Consider the following 15661-nt stretch of genomic DNA (forward strand, 5'->3'; position numbering starts at 1 on the left):
AGGGGCGCTAGCTGCCCTGCTGCCGGGCAGTCTGGGCTCAAAGTCCTGGAAGGAGGGAGTCATTCCTAGCCCTCGCCAACCCCTTGTCTAACAAGGGCTGTTTTTGACATAACCGTATTTTCCCATTTGCATAAAACCTTGCCTTTACAGAATCAAATGCCAGCCTCTGTTTGTAACTTCCGTATTCAAAGTCTCCATTTTTTCCCCCAGAAACATTGTGGTTTTATAGGCTGCGTTTTACTGTGCCGTTGTTTTTCTTTCCCTTTTTCTTCCTCTCCTGTTTTCTTCCTTTCTACCTTTGTATACCTCTGGCATATCCAACGGGGTTCTTTCTCTACTTCTCTCTCCCACCATGTATTTGCATAAAGCCCTATTTGTATGATTTCTTTTGGTGGTACTGGGGCCTGACCCCAGAACCTCACACTTGCTAGGCTTGCTAGGCAGGCACACTACCACTTGAGCCACTCCACCAGTCCTGTATGGCTACTTAAATGTCACTGAATCTTCACAACAACCTACAAGCCAATGGTATTACACCCATTTTAGAGGTGAGGAAACTTAAGTTGTGATTTCATTTTAAGTCTCCAATTTTTGAAGTCTGTTTACCAGATTTTATGCTAAAGGTTAAATGTTTTATTGCTTAATCTTCACAAGGGCTACTTGTTGTAGTAGGCAGTTTAGAGAGCTGAAGGGAAACTGTAAACAAGAAGTAATGCAGCAGGCTAAGATTCCAAAGCCCAATGCTGCCTGAGCACCTGTCATTGCTAGAAAATGCCCTCTAGATTGGAGAGAATTTGGAGAAGTGGGAATTATTACGCAAATGTGACTGGTGGAGTGATAATACGGATTATTATAAGCTCCCTGTTATGTTAATGTAGTTATTTTAGTTGTTGCATTGTTTCCTCACATGTAAAACAGCAGTGACATTATCTGCTTTGCAAAGATCCTGGTAGAATTAAATGAGATCGTGTTAACTTCTTTTATAAAGCAGAGCAATAAGATCAGTTAAGATATTGCAAATTCTCTTTATTGGATTTTTACTTATTAATTTTTTTTGGTGGCACTAGGGTTTGAACTCAGGGCTTCATGCTTGCTACGCAGACACTCTTACCACTTGAGGCACTCCACCGGCCCCCCTATTTTATTAATTTAATATCATTGGTCTGTGGATGTAGCCCAATGGCAGAGTGAGTGAATGCCTAGTATGTGCAAAGCCCTGGATTCAGTTCTTAGTATTAAAAATCAAAATAAAACAAATGCAATTATTAATCACAAAGCTATTACATCATCAGAAAGAAGCCCAAGAATACTGAGATACGTCTGGAAGTCAATAATCTCCTTCCACTCTCTCCTGACATCCCCAAGGTAACTAGCGCAGTGTTTGGGTGTGGAGCTTTTAAAAACCTTATGCCCACTGGGTGCCAGTGGCTCACTGCTTATAATCCCAGCTACTCAGGAGGCAGAGATCAGGAGGATCACAACTTGAAGTTCCAGAGACCTATGTTGAAAATACCCAATACAAAAAGGGCTGGGAGAGTGGCTCAAGCAATGGAGTGCCTGCCTAGCAAGCACAAAGCCCTGAGTTCAAACTCCGGTAATCACACGCACGTACACACACACACACACACACACAACCCAAGAACTTCATGCCTGTGAATTTTGCACCTTGTATTTGCCATTCACCTGCTTGTGCTGCTGACTCTTTTGTGTTCATAGTTTCACGATACCCATAGTGCGCATGTAGCTTCATTTATTCAGCTGTTCTGAATATGTCTTCAGAAGATCCTTTGGCTCTCTCCTTTGGGGAGGAGCACTTTTTTCTCCTTCATTACTTCTCTGTATCAAAGCTCTCACTCCCTCTGGGTGGGCTTCTGCGTAGTGAACATTCTTCCAGGACCCTCATGGGAGGCACATGCACTGTGCAAAAGATGATATTCTCTGGGCCTCCCTTCCTCCCTCTCTCCCTTCCTTCCTTCCCTCCTTCCCTCCCTCCTCTTCTTGTTCTGGGGAATTGAACTCGGACTCACACGTGCTAGACAAGTGTGCTACCACTTGAGCCACACCCCCAGCCCTCTAGGTGCTATTAAAACCTAACATCATTTAGGAATGCAGTGGGCTCGCTCTACTCAGCACAGCACCCACCTCCCCACCAAGTCCTTCAACAATTTAACACTGAAGAGTAGTAACTGAGTGCTCCTCTGGCTTGCTAGGAGCCACACATGCTTAGTTCCTCCACAGGAATGTCTTTCAGCAACCATTGACCTGGCTCAGGCCCTCTGACCTCATGCTGAATAATGGCTGTGGCCTCCTGCCTGGTTCCTGACTCCAGTTCTCTCAGTCTAGTCAACCCTCTTCCTCAATTGCCATGGTGACCTTAAAATCTGTCATTATATTCTCCCTCAGTTTGAAAACTTTCTATGGCTTTCCATATGCTAATAAAGCTCCAATGATTTACCACCAAATTCTGGGAAACTCATCACAAGGGGACATTTGTGGAACAGGGGTCATTCCTTCTGTCCCTAAATCATACACTCCTGGATTTTATGGAATTTCCCACATCGGAAATTTGAAGCCATTGTTTCCCCATCTACAGTTGGTTAATTTCAGTGTCTTGACCTTTCTGCCTCAATAATACTTAAATTGGTCTACTTCTCTCCACCTCCACTATTGAGAACTCTCTTCCTTATTTCCTCCTAAGCCTTCCCTGTTCCAACTTTTCTTGGTCTTCCCAGAGGAATCAGTGAAGAGAGCTATTCCAGTGATCCAAAGGGGAAGGCACTGAAAAAGGGACTAGGGAGGGATACTAAGAGTTGTTGCAAGTAGCTAGACACATGTCATTCTTATCTTTATTGTTTTAATTATCCACATGAGAAATCTGAAAGCAATTCATAGCAAACGCATTATAGGACTTTTTGCAGTTGAAATTTGCAATATATGATATGTTTAGGTCTCCTGTTAGTGTGCTTTCTGATCTCATGATGCCTTGGATGTTTGGGGTGGATTAAAGAATATTATTTCCTTCAGCTGTCTGCATACTTTTTGCCGGAAAAGGTGGGAATGTGCCACCTGGTGGTAGCTAATGTAGTTATAGGAGTGGAATCTTCAGGGGGAAGCCTCCAAGGCAATAAGCAGTGCCCTGACAATCTAGTTTGGGGACAGCAAATGTTCCCAGGAATGGGATGTATTATTAGTTGCTGCTACTTTAAAACCTAAAAGATACATTTCCCTCTTTTGCATTTAATTGGGTACATATTTTTCTTTTTTCTTTTGGTGGGAATGGGGTTTGAACCTAGGGCTTCATACTAACTAGCAAAGCAGATGCTCTACCATTTAAGCCATGTACTCCAGTCTATTTTGCTCTGCTTATTTTGGAGATGGGATCTCGTGAACTATCTGGCCCCAACTGGCCTCAAACCTTGGTCCTCCAGATCTCAGCCTCCCAAGTAGCTAGGATTACAGGCATGAACCACCAGTTTAAGCATGTCTTGAAGCACTTGATGACATTGTGCAGAGACAGCTCTCAGGGCTGTATTGGAGCTGCTGGCTAACCTGCAGCCTGACAACGGTAAGTGTAGCTAGTGCAAAGTGCTAAAAGCAGAGGTCAGTGTGTGCATGGGCTGTAGGGGGGTTTGGAAAGATGCCAGTAAAGCAATAGCACTTGAAGGGGGAGGTGGGCTTGGGTCTGTAGACAGATGGGTGAGAATGCAGGAGACAAGCCTGGCTACCATTATGGACTTGGTAAGTGCTGCCGGTCCAGCCCCTTGGTCTCCCCATCCTTAGATCTACGTTTCTGAAGGTGGCAAACAAAGGCATATCCAGGATTAAAATGGCTGAAGGCCAAATTACAATATCTGAGAATTTACAAAACCTCAGGTATCATGGTATAAGGGAATACACAAAACACTGAGAATCAGAATACCTGGGCTTTGGGTCCAGTCCTGCTCTTGCTGGCTTTGCCATTTTGAAGAAATCATAGCACCTTTCTGGACCTGAGTTTGGACTTAAGTAGAATGGCAGGTAGTAAGAGTGCCTGCCAAGGCTAGCTCCCAGGGCTGCAGTAGGGGCTGATGATCTTCAGAGGGCTGAGTAAGTTGTGGTGGGAAATCAACAGGAAGAGAGTAGGGAGCAGCAACTAGAACGAGCTGGCCAAGAGATGGAGAGGACCAGGGTGAGCTGGCCACGAGCCAAGCAGCACCTTGGATGAAGATGATATCTGAGCAGCAGTGCTACATCTGAGTCTGGATACAGTCCACAAATACTTAGGGAGTATTTTCCTGGCTTACAAACTGCTCATAACTTTGTGTGGTAAATACTCTTTGTCTGAGATGGAAAACTCATGCATTTAAGCCTCAAAGAGTGTGCCCAAGTCAGCCCAGGGTGTCACATGCTTTCATGGGGCACATATGGGATACTGTGACATCAACACAGCCAGCATTGCCACATCTTTTCTCTGTGAGCTCTTCCTTTAGATCAGGGCCTTCTTTCTATTCCCAACAACATCTAGGGATTATGAATCCTGTGAATTTTGAAAGGGCTCTGTCAAGTCCTTAGAAATAATTGGAAGAACACTTGTCTCGAATAGGTTAAGAATAAGTTTTACTGACAGTAGGTTTGTTACCTTTCAAATACCTATAGTCCCATTTTGTAAATTAGGAAATCTGCCTTTCAGAACTTATTCCTCCCAAAATAAGCATCAACCATAAGTAATTTAAAAAAGTTTTATTAAATCATTTAGACTTGAAAAAAGTCACAATAGTTAACACACTTATGTGTGTTCTGTACACCACCAACCCAAATGGATTGATTTCAGAATTTTTATAAATAAAAAATAAACATATTTACAGGAAAAAATAAAAACATGTTAGCAAGTGAGATGATTAAACTTATCTATAATCAATCTGGGGGATGTACCAACCTACAGGATTACAGATTACATATAAGATGCATTTTATTAGGTTAAAACGTTCATAAATTGAAAGTTAAGTTGTAATAGATAATCCATTTCTTATTATAGGTTTTTTTCCTCAAACCAGAATTTTTGACCAATTTACATAAAAAGCTTCATTTTCCTTTATCGGAGGTAAAAATACAAAAGCTCTTAAACTCTCCCTAAAACTATCTAAGGAATAAAGCTAGTTAATGCTACAAATAGAACTATAAAACTACAGACACAAATTTATACAGCTTGTGCTACCTGTCCTCCAAAATAGTGCAGATTTGTCATTTACCCACCAGGGACAAAACGGAGTCAGCTTTTTTAGAAATCAGTTTCAAAATCATCATATCTCTAGAAAGCATATTTCTAGAACAATAGTTACCATAGGGGAGGACTTACATTCTTCTGTACTATAAAAATATTTCCATTTTAAATCTCTCTATATTTTAGAGATTGCCTCTACCTCCTAAAAGGTAAAGGCTATAAATCTGGGTCAGCTAGTTTCAGAAACTATAAAAGAACAAGGACCACATGGCATTTAGACAGAGACTCTAAGTACAGCAAAAATCAAGAGTTGGCTCAAATTAGGTTAGGTCCTAAAATCCAGTTTCAGTTTGACTTAGAAAAACCAGTCCAAATAAAATTGAGTGAAGAATAAAATTTTCGAGTCCACCGTTTTGGAAAACCACATTCTTCAGAGGTGGCTATTCTGTGTTACCTGCTTGGGTTGCTAGCACAAGAAGGCTAATTGCTGGGTAAAGGGCTGTGGGAGCTGCTAGGCTGTCTTGAGTGTTTGGTTCCTGATGAACTCAAGGAGCGTGACCGCTGTCTGAGCACTCCTTTTCCTGGAAACTCCAAGTCCTCAAATACAGCATTTTCAATGATGTTTGTGGCTTCTGGTCTTTCCATGGGGGATGGAGAAAGCATGTCTTGAACCATCAGATACTGAAATACAAAAAGCGTTTTTGATAAAAGGGCCAGATTTAGATCACTAAGCAACTTTATTTTATTTGCAATGCTGAGGACCGAACCCAGGGCTTTGTGTGTGCCTGTGCTAGGTAAACTCTCTACCACTGAGCTACATTCCCAGACCCAGCAAAGTTTTTCTGAATTTAAGTTTGTGAACCATACAGTTTCTGATACAACTAATGCAGTTTGCTATGTAGAAGTCACAAAACAGTCATAGACAATATGCAAACCAAACAGCATGGTTGTGTTCCAATAAAGGTTTATTACCAAATAGGTAGCAGGTTGGAGCTGAACATGGGCCCTAGTATGCCAACCTCTGCTCCAAATAAATATGAACCATTTTGGTGGTAATTGGTATTTTTCTAACATATTATAAAATGTTTTAAAATCACATGCTTGAAGCACAGACACCATCTGCTTTTAAAAATAATCTTACTACTGCATGCAAATGTATAATTATCTTGGTAAAAATTTTAATTAAAAAATAACCATGCCAGAGATCAGTACCCAACACTTTCTCATGATTTTTAAAATACTTTTTTAATGTGCCATATATTCTTATAAGCCACCCTGAAAATACACTCAACTTTGAAAAATGTAACAATTTTTTAAAACATTTTAAAAATTAAATTTTATAAAGTTAATTTTTTATGCAACCCTTCATTATACTGATAATATTGGGTTAAATCTTGCCCTTTTCTGATTTGATCATTAACATATACTATAATTTACTTCAACCTTAATTATTTAAGAAAATTCAAGATTTTACCAATGTATAAATTTTAAAATGATGTTTGTAGACCATACATACTATGAAATAAAAATAAACAAAATCTGTAAAAAGAAAGACAATTTAAAGAGCAGCTTGATTTTCTCTTCTCAATCTTCCTCTGTTGATTATACCCATAATCAACAGAAATTAGCAACTTTTGTTTTTTTAAGGCTAAGTCATTTTTAAAAGATCTCTAGCAAGTTCATCAAAGTAAAGAGATTGATGGTTTGATCATAACCGTGACCCTGTTCCTGTGAGGGTGCCCTAGGAGTTCAGCCTTACTTAAGCAATGGGTCAGGGCAGCTGACACACAGCCTGACCTCTGTGGGGTGCTGGGCTGAGAAGTTCTAACAAATGGTGTGGTCTTGGGAGAGGGCCCTTTACTCTCTTTGGCTTCCCTATCTGTAAAATGATGAAACTGAGAAGTTGACTGTCAAGGACACTTTAACTTCTAAATATGATTTTAAGGAAAATGAGGGATGAGAATTATACATACCTCACGAGGATATTTCTGAGTAAACAGTGGTGGAAATTTGAGATTTCTTACATCAGTTAAAGTCTGAAAGGAAAGAAAATTTATTTATTTTGACATGTGGATTTATTTAAATTTTTTTGTGTGTGGTGCTAAGGATTGAACCCAGGGTCTCATGCATGCTAGGGTAAGCCTTCTACCCCTATCTTTTCACTTTCTGGGTAGTGTTCTTTGTTATAGCCCATACATTTTGATGTAGTTTGGTTCCCAACTTACTTACTTAGGTTGGACCTGTTTTATTTTCCTTTTTGGAAGATTTTAGGGTCCTTAATTCTAGTGTCATGAAATTTGGTTGCTTTGTTTACTTTTTCTCCATTTATTGTACAGAACACTTGATAGTTCCTTCTAGTTAGAAGATATGAATCTTTTGGTTCTTATGAGAACTTCCTCCTCTTCTACTAAGGCCAGAAATCAATTAAAACAGATCTAAAACTGATAAATTAAGAAGTAGTGATAAGAACATAAATTTTGGAAATTGAAAGGTAAATACCAGGGACAACAACTAGAAGAGTTACAAGGTATGGGGAAGAATGTGATAGGCTTACTTTTTTTTGGCAGTACTGGGGTTTGAACTCAGGGTCTCACACTTGCTAAGCAGGTGCTCTACCACTTGGGCCACTCTGCCGGCTCTGTTTTTTTGTGTTGGGTATTTTTGAGATAAGGTCTTGTGAATTACTTGCCGGAACTGGCTTTGAACAACAATCCTCCTGATCTCTGACTCCTGAGTAGCTGGGATTTAAGGTGCTTGGCTATAGGCTTACTTTTAAAAGTCCTTGAGTACTGTCTTAAAAGCTGTGGTCAAAGTTTATTCTGAGAACGAAAAAAATGAATGATGTGTAACTTGCCAGCTTTTAAAAGTCTTTGAGTTGTGTGGCCACTTGTCCTCTGGAAAAATTTTCTCTGGCCAACTGCTACCACTATCTTCCCCACTCCTGTTACTCCATGGTTCTCCTGGCAATTCTTTCTTTAGCAAATGTTAGCTTATTTTCTTTTTCAACCTTCTTTTGAGGAGGATACTTACCCTGACTCTTTCCATCTGAGTGCTAAATGGGTACAGTAATTCAAATAGAATGAGGCCTAAAGAAAAGATGTCCACTTTATGAGAGTAGTTGTTTCCGTGAATCTGAAATACCATAAAAAACATATTTTTAAAAAAACCTAACACAGGACAGGGCATAGTACAATTGATATTATAGCATTACTGAATGTTAACATTTACTTAGCTACTTCTTGTCTTGGTTCAAATGTAGGTATGATGTATAAAAATGTTAGGAAAGAGTTAATATGTCAAGCCTCTTTGCCTCTACTCACTACACCAGGTGTAATTACACTAACTCAGCATTACAGAGGGAAAGCCCAGGTATGGCTCTGAGATAAGCATCAGTAAGGCAGAAACCTGGAGCCTCATGCCCCTAAGAAAGTGTGAGGGAGCAGAAAGAACTGCTCCACTCCCCCTGAGGTGAAGTTTTTCAAAGCCAACGCTATCTCAGGGAAATCTCATTTCTAATCATCTTAGTCCTCACCCATTTTTATGAGAAAATCTTCATTACTCCAAACCACTAATCAACTGTGGTTAGCTTTCATTATGGCACTTAATTGAGGACTACTTTGCATTCTTAGTTGTATTTTTCATGTGTGCATTTCTTATTCTTCACAACTAGATGATAAAGTCCTGGAGGGAAGAGAACTGCTTCTTTTGTATTTCCATCATTCAGGGCTAAGAATAGAGAAAAGCCTGATAAAAACTTGTTAAATGAACAAATGAATTACTCTATTAAAGAAAGCCTTATTCAAATGAAAAGTGACCTCCTGGTGACTCAGAAGAGCTCTTTTATTTGTGAAAATTTCTTTAGGCCCCAACTTTGGTAAACAGCCCAAGAAAGTATCACTTTGGAAATGCTCTACCCAGCATTTCTTGACTGGGGGATGGTGGTGCTGGTTGGGGTGGGTGGTAACAGCGGTGGCCTTGGTTAAGAGCCCCTTACAACCTCTCTACACCACACTTGGTATCTGCTTCCAGGTTCCTTCTATGCAGTCAGCCAGGCTCTGCTCACAGAACAGAGGTAGAAAGTTCTAGTGACACATCAGCTGTGTCACCCTCCTTCTTTCTAAGTGACTGCTACAACCTGAACCCTCCTTTACCTTTTATCCCTTAGGCTTAGGAAAGTATGTGCAAAGATGATGCTTATAGGGCACAGTGAAAAGGACACCATCACACACCATTTGGACAACATAAATGGGCATAAACTTCTAAGAAGTAACTGGGCAATAAATGTTTATGTCCATGTAATGATCCCATCTAATTTTATCCACCCTAGGGTAGATGGAAATGTAACAGATTTGGGTTCAGAGGTAATTACCCAAGTGACAGTCCTAACTGCAAAATTTACAAGCAACTAAAATGCCCACAACAAATGTTGAGTAAATTGCTGAGCTAAGTGAAAGCTACACAGTCAAAAATACTTTCTAAGAATGTTTAATAATACAGGAAATGCTCATATTTTAATATTGTGTCCAAAATTATGTTTTCCATTAAAATCTCTGCTACGTCCTTTCTAAGAGATTCGTCTTTTTTTCTCTGTAAGTAGAGTCGCTAGAGAGGATAATCTTTTTTATTTAAAACTATTGAAATCAATGGTGATGCTGCTGTTTTCCTGCTCTGCAGGTGTTGGTTCCTAGGTTGTTTTACATCTTCCAAGAACTGCCTCCAACGAGCAGGTCACTAATCAGTCGATGTTATTGCACTGCCAACTTTAGATGCAATGCTATTACGTATGTAGGGAGGGTCTTAAAACAAATTTATCTCTGAGCAGAACTTTGATAACCTTTCCATTTCTTTCATTATTTTCTTAATACTTTGTATGAGTATCTTACTTCTTTATTGACCTGATAAGTTATTTATTTATTTATTTATTTTCTGATACTGGGGATTGAACCCAAGGCCCTAAGCTTGCTATGCAAGTGCTCTACTACTTGAGCCATGTTCCCCAGTCCTTTTGTTTGAAGTTTTGTTTGGAGATAGGATCTTGCTAACTTTGTCCTAGCTGGCCTCACAGTCAAAATCCTCCTGCAGAGGCCTCTGGAGAGCTGGGATTATAGACATGAACCACCACACCGGCAACCTAATAGTTATTTAGGAGGGTTTTTAAATTGCCAGAAGCAAAAACAAAAATAAAACAAACCAAAACCCAAATCAAAACAAACCTCTATAACTTCTTTTTTACTGCACTATGATCATAGAAAGACACTTACAATCTATTTTCAAAAACACTAATCTTTCTTTGTAACCTAGCAATATAAAATGAAAGTACACCTCATTTTAACTTATCCATCAAATAAATATTCAAATAAATGTAGACCAACTATATACAAAGCCTAATATATTTGCACCTAGCTTCCCTTTCTGACTTTTCTTTTTAGAAAAAAACTGTAACCCAATCTGGTTTTCCCTTCAATAGGGACTTACTTATTGTCATAACTAATATTTGGCTTAAGCTTTTCTTTCTTTTTTAGACTCATTGAGATAAGTGTATTACTTTTTGTAAAAGTTACGGAATCATAAAATGATGCAACAAACTCAAAATCTCAGGGTCACTAATTGTATACAACACTGAATTACAGGTATTCCTACTGGGCAGGTTGAAGGGACTCCCCATATGTTAATCCGGACAAACAACTTCTTTCATTTTACAATCCACCATCTTTTGAGCCTCAGAGTCCCCTATATCTGGTAGACAGGGAAAGAGAAGAGACAAATCTCAGCCACAATCTGAAAATGATATACATTCTCTGCAATCACACTCCATTTGTGTGAATTTGTTACTTTGCTTCACTTAGATTCTAAGTGAAGGATTCTAACAAATACAGTTTTTGCATAAGCAGTTGCCAGCAAAAACTGCAATATGGAAGGAAAAAAGATGATTTATTAGTGGCAATCAGGGGATTGCTTCCACAATTGCAAAAAAATCACTTTGAGGAAAATAACCACCACTGGGATGTTCATGTTTAGTTCCACTTGTATTAATTTCTAGTAACATGTCAGGTATGTTGCAGCTTCAGCATTCAAGCTTTTGTTTCTTTTGTATTTCTATGCCTTTCATTTTGTTGTGGTTATCTTCTGTAGTGATATTGAAGGTAGAAATATTATTTTAACTCTATTTCCTAAATTTATGTATGTCAAAACCAAATCCCTACTCCCATCTTCTTTCTCTGCTCTGACCATCTTCCATTTCTTTGTTAACATGTGGATTATGATAACTATATTTAAAATTATAAGCCTTTTACTAAGAACATATTTTGGATTTTACATGTAATTTCAATTTGATATTGACATTCACAAGAACCAATGAGATCTAAGCTAATTAATTCTGAATTAGAATTTTTAGAAGTTTCTCTTCCTTTTTTCAGACAGAGTCTTGCTACACAGCCCAGGCTGGCCTCAAACTTGAGCTCTTCCTGCTGCAGGCTTCCAGGTGCTGGGATTACAGGTATGTACCACAATGCCTAGCTCCTATGGTAGGTAGGTAGCATATTCACATTCACATGGTTAAAAAAAAAAAGTAATAGTTTTCCTCCCATGAGGTCCCTCATCTTCTAGGCCCATCAGCTACTTTACTTGCTCTGTTACTGTTCCATATTTGTTTCTTGTATATCCTTCCACAATTTCTTTCTTTCTTTCTTGGGGAGCAGGGGACAGTACTAGGGGTTGAACTAAGGGCCTCATGCTTGCTAGGCTTGCTAGGGAGGCACTCTACAACTTGGGCCACTCCATCAGCCCTGTTTTGTATTGAGTTTTTTTGAGATAGGGTCTCAGGAACTATTTGCCTCAGGCTGGCTTCGAACTGTAATCTTCCTGATCTCTGCCTCCTGAGTAGCTAGGACTATAGTTGTGAGCCACCAGCACCCAGTTCCTTCCAGAATTTTTTTACATATGCTAAACAAATATATAATCTACCTTTTCCTTCTTTACATAAAGGTAGCACACTGTACACACATTTCTGAACCTTGCTTTTATTTTACTTGAGATTAAGAAAAAAAACCTCTTTCCTATCTAAAAATGCCTGATTTCTTTGCAAATAAATAAATTCATGGCCAGATACAAGTTTGATGGGTCATAATTATTTCTTTTTTTTAAATCCCCTAAAGGGGTGCACTCTTGCTGGAGGTACTTCAACACCAGGTTGATGTGTGGAGTGGACTGGGAAAGCTCCTATTCTATTTCCCCGTTCTAAAAATCCATTTAATATACTGTCCTCTGATAGAAGACGTATCAGATATTAAACAGATTAGAACAGATATTACACTTGATCTTAGCCAAAAGGCTGAGGAGTGATTCAACTATTTTTTTTCAATACTGTTGAATGTTGCTTTATTGTCTCCCAGGACTGAGTGCTATAGAAAACAAGTTCTGTAGCTCAACCTGTTTCTCTTACCTAAGTACTTATACCATTTCCCCATTATCTTTGAAATTTAAGATGTTTAAAGATAGGACACTTTGTGAACACATGATAAAAGCGAGAGCACACAAGGGAGGGGTGAGGATAGGTAAGACACCTAAAAAACTAGCTAGCATTTGTTGCCCTTAACGCAGAGAAACTAAAGCAGATACCTTAAAAGCAACTGAGGCCAATAGGAAAAGGGGACCAGGAACTAGAGAAAAGGTGAGATCAAAAAGAATTAACCTAGAAGGTAGCACACATGCACAGGAAATTAATGTGTGTCAACTCCCTGTTTGGCTATCCTTATCTCAACCAGCAAAAACACTTGTTTCTTCCTATTATTGCGTATATTCTCTCTTAACAAAATTAGAGATAAGGGCAAAATAGTTTCTGCTGGGTATTGAGGGGGTGGGGGGGAGAGGGAGGGGGTGGAGTGGGTGGTAAGGGAGGGGGTGGGGGCAGGGGGGAGAAATGACCCAAGCCTTGTATGCACATATGAATAATAAAACAATTAAAAAAAAAACATGAAAAAACATCTGAATAGTAACAGTTCAGATACTTCAAAAGTATACAATGTAACAGTAAATAAAGTCTCCCTCCTCAAAGGCAATTCCTGTTACTGTCCTCTGATAGGAATCTTCCAAAGATAATCTAAACTAATCCTGTGGCTCTCAAAGTGTGGTCTGTGGACCCCTGTGGATTCCAATACTCTTCTGGGAGATCTGTGAGGCCAACTCTTTTTGTAATAACACTAAGTCATAATTTTCCTTTCATTATGTTCACTCTGTCACCAATGCTGTAACAACTGTATTCTTCAGTGTCCACATTCACAGGTTAAAAAGAAAAAACTTCAAACCACATTTTATGTAAAATGTCCTCAGGGATATTGTCCAATGATAAAATATTTTGGCACAATCAGAAAGATTGGTCTAGAAGACTTTTTTTTTTTGGTGGTACTGGGGTTTGAACGTAGGGCCTTATGCTTGGGGCAGGTGCTCTACTGCTTAAGCCATTAAGCCAGCTTGCCTAGAAGTCCTTTAAGCTCCCTTCCAGTGCTAAAATCTGTTATTCTACCCAATAACATGGCTACCCAATGTACCTTAAACATTCCGTATTCTTAAAGCCTTCACATGGGAATTGTAAAAGGTCTTTCCTGCCATCCTTTATCCAAATTTCATCATCATCGTCTTCACTCAGATATTCACCCCCTCCCGCTATCCCAGTCTCTAGTGAACTTTCTTTAAGTAATCTCTCATTGTTTTATGTGCAAATCACTGTATTTGCGCAGAGCAAAGCAGACTGTCAGTCCTCATGGAAACAGCCTTATGCTTCATGTGTGTTTCCTAGCATATAAGTAAATATTGAATGAGTGATATGGGAAAAATATTTTTAAGTGTCCTTGCTGGGCAGTAAAAATTATTAATTGCATTAAATCTATCTATATACATATTTTTTGTGGGACTAGGGTTTGAACTTGGGGCTTCACATTTGAAAAGCAGGCACTCTACTGCCTGAGCCGTATCTCCAGTCCATTTTGTGCTGGTTATTTTGGAGATGGGGTCTAATGAACTATTTGCCTGGGCTGGCTTTGAACTTTGATCCTCCCAATCTCAGCCTCCTAAGTAGCTAGGATTTCAGGCATGAGCCACCGATGCCCTGCTAAATCTATACTCTTCATACATACCCTTTTCATAATCTGTGTGGCAAAATGGGCCCTGTTCATGAAGCATTTCTGCTCTGCACCAAAGCACAATGGTTATCTCAAGAGAAGGCACTGTGCAATTGTCCAAGTTACAACATGCCCCAGCTGCTCCTCACAGGGCACTGCCACACTGATGTGGAAGAATGGAGTGTTGGACAAATTGTGGTCATTCAGCTTGGGTACTTAACATTTCCTTATAGACGAACAATGTGAGAATCATACCTCAGGGAAAACAGACAGTATTTGTTGTCAGTGGTAAATTGAGCTTTCAAGTGAAAAGTTAAGAATTTGTATATATCATTAAGAGGAGCATGACAGCTTCCTAAAACTTGCCTTTTCTGGCAACATTTGGTGATATTAACCTAAATGACTTTTAAAAATAGATATTGTATAATAAACTGTACCAACTTTTGGAAAAGTGGTATAACTTAGGAACCAATAGTTTCCAGATGACCAAAATGGAGCAAGAGATATTAAAGTGACAGAGTACAAAATGCCTTTTTTTGTGTGTGTGTGTGTGTCTAGTTTTCAGACAGGGTCTCTTTTCCAACTATATACCTGTGTGAGCCCAGATTTTCTTCATATACTTCAGCCAAAATAACATATTGCAATGGATTGAATGCAAAAACAGATGTAAAAATCTAGCTTTTATAAGTCAGATATTAAAGAGAATTACAAAAGTGTAAGCAAGTACCGTTCTTTCTGATAATAAAAAAAAAATCTCAAGATATGATAGGTTGGGCACTGTGGTACCCACATGTAATTGCAGTTAGTTGGACAGCTGAGATCAGGAGGATTGTGGTTAGAAGCCAACCTCGGGACAAAGTAAGATCCCATCTCAGCAAACAAGCTGGACATGATGGGACATGCCTGTACCAGGTACATGCCAGCTACACAGGAGACTACAGGGTAGACGATCATGGTCTGAGGCCCGCCAAAGCAAAAACGTGAGACTATCCAAAAAACAACTAAAGCAAAAAGGGCTCGGGGTGTGGCTCAAGTGATAGAGCTCCTGTCTAGCAAGTGTGACACCTTGAATTCAAACCCTAGTACCATGAAAAAGAGAAAGAAAAGTGAAGGATTTAATAATATTGTTTTAGGTGAATTAATTAAACTTTATAAATTTTTTGGTTTTAATTTCTAATATGGCAAATATTGACAGATAAAATTCTAGAAGAAAAATTTGTAGGTTATCAATCATTTTTACAAGTATAAACAAATGCTGAGACCAAAAAGTGTGAAACCATTGGCCTAAGCACAGATAAGCTTGTGCATATCGTTACTCTGGCGGTGGCTAGGTTTGCCACTCTGA

General features: G+C 39.1%; 1 protein-coding gene and 1 non-coding gene across 3 annotated transcripts in view; both read right to left on the reverse strand.

Annotated features, from left to right (window-relative positions):
* Positions 1–4704: 4704 nt before the first annotated feature.
* Eif2ak3 (eukaryotic translation initiation factor 2 alpha kinase 3) overlaps positions 4705–15661 on the reverse strand; it is a 60217-nt gene continuing 49260 nt past the window's right edge. For both annotated transcript variants that reach the window (XM_074050153.1, XM_074050154.1), the window contains 3 exons: positions 8231–8332; positions 7174–7236; positions 4705–5881 (listed from right to left, as the gene is read on the reverse strand). In XM_074050153.1, the coding sequence (XP_073906254.1) occupies positions 5681–5881; positions 7174–7236; positions 8231–8332 (366 nt within the window). In that variant the 3' untranslated portion in view covers positions 4705–5680. The remainder of the gene's footprint in view (positions 5882–7173; positions 7237–8230; positions 8333–15661) is intronic.
* Positions 12352–12542, reverse strand: LOC141415127 (U2 spliceosomal RNA). The gene has a single exon (XR_012440152.1). It is a non-coding gene; the product is annotated as a U2 spliceosomal RNA (small nuclear RNA).

Source organism: Castor canadensis, chromosome 12 (genome assembly GCF_047511655.1).
Source record: "Castor canadensis chromosome 12, mCasCan1.hap1v2, whole genome shotgun sequence".
NCBI lineage: Eukaryota > Metazoa > Chordata > Mammalia > Rodentia > Castoridae > Castor > Castor canadensis.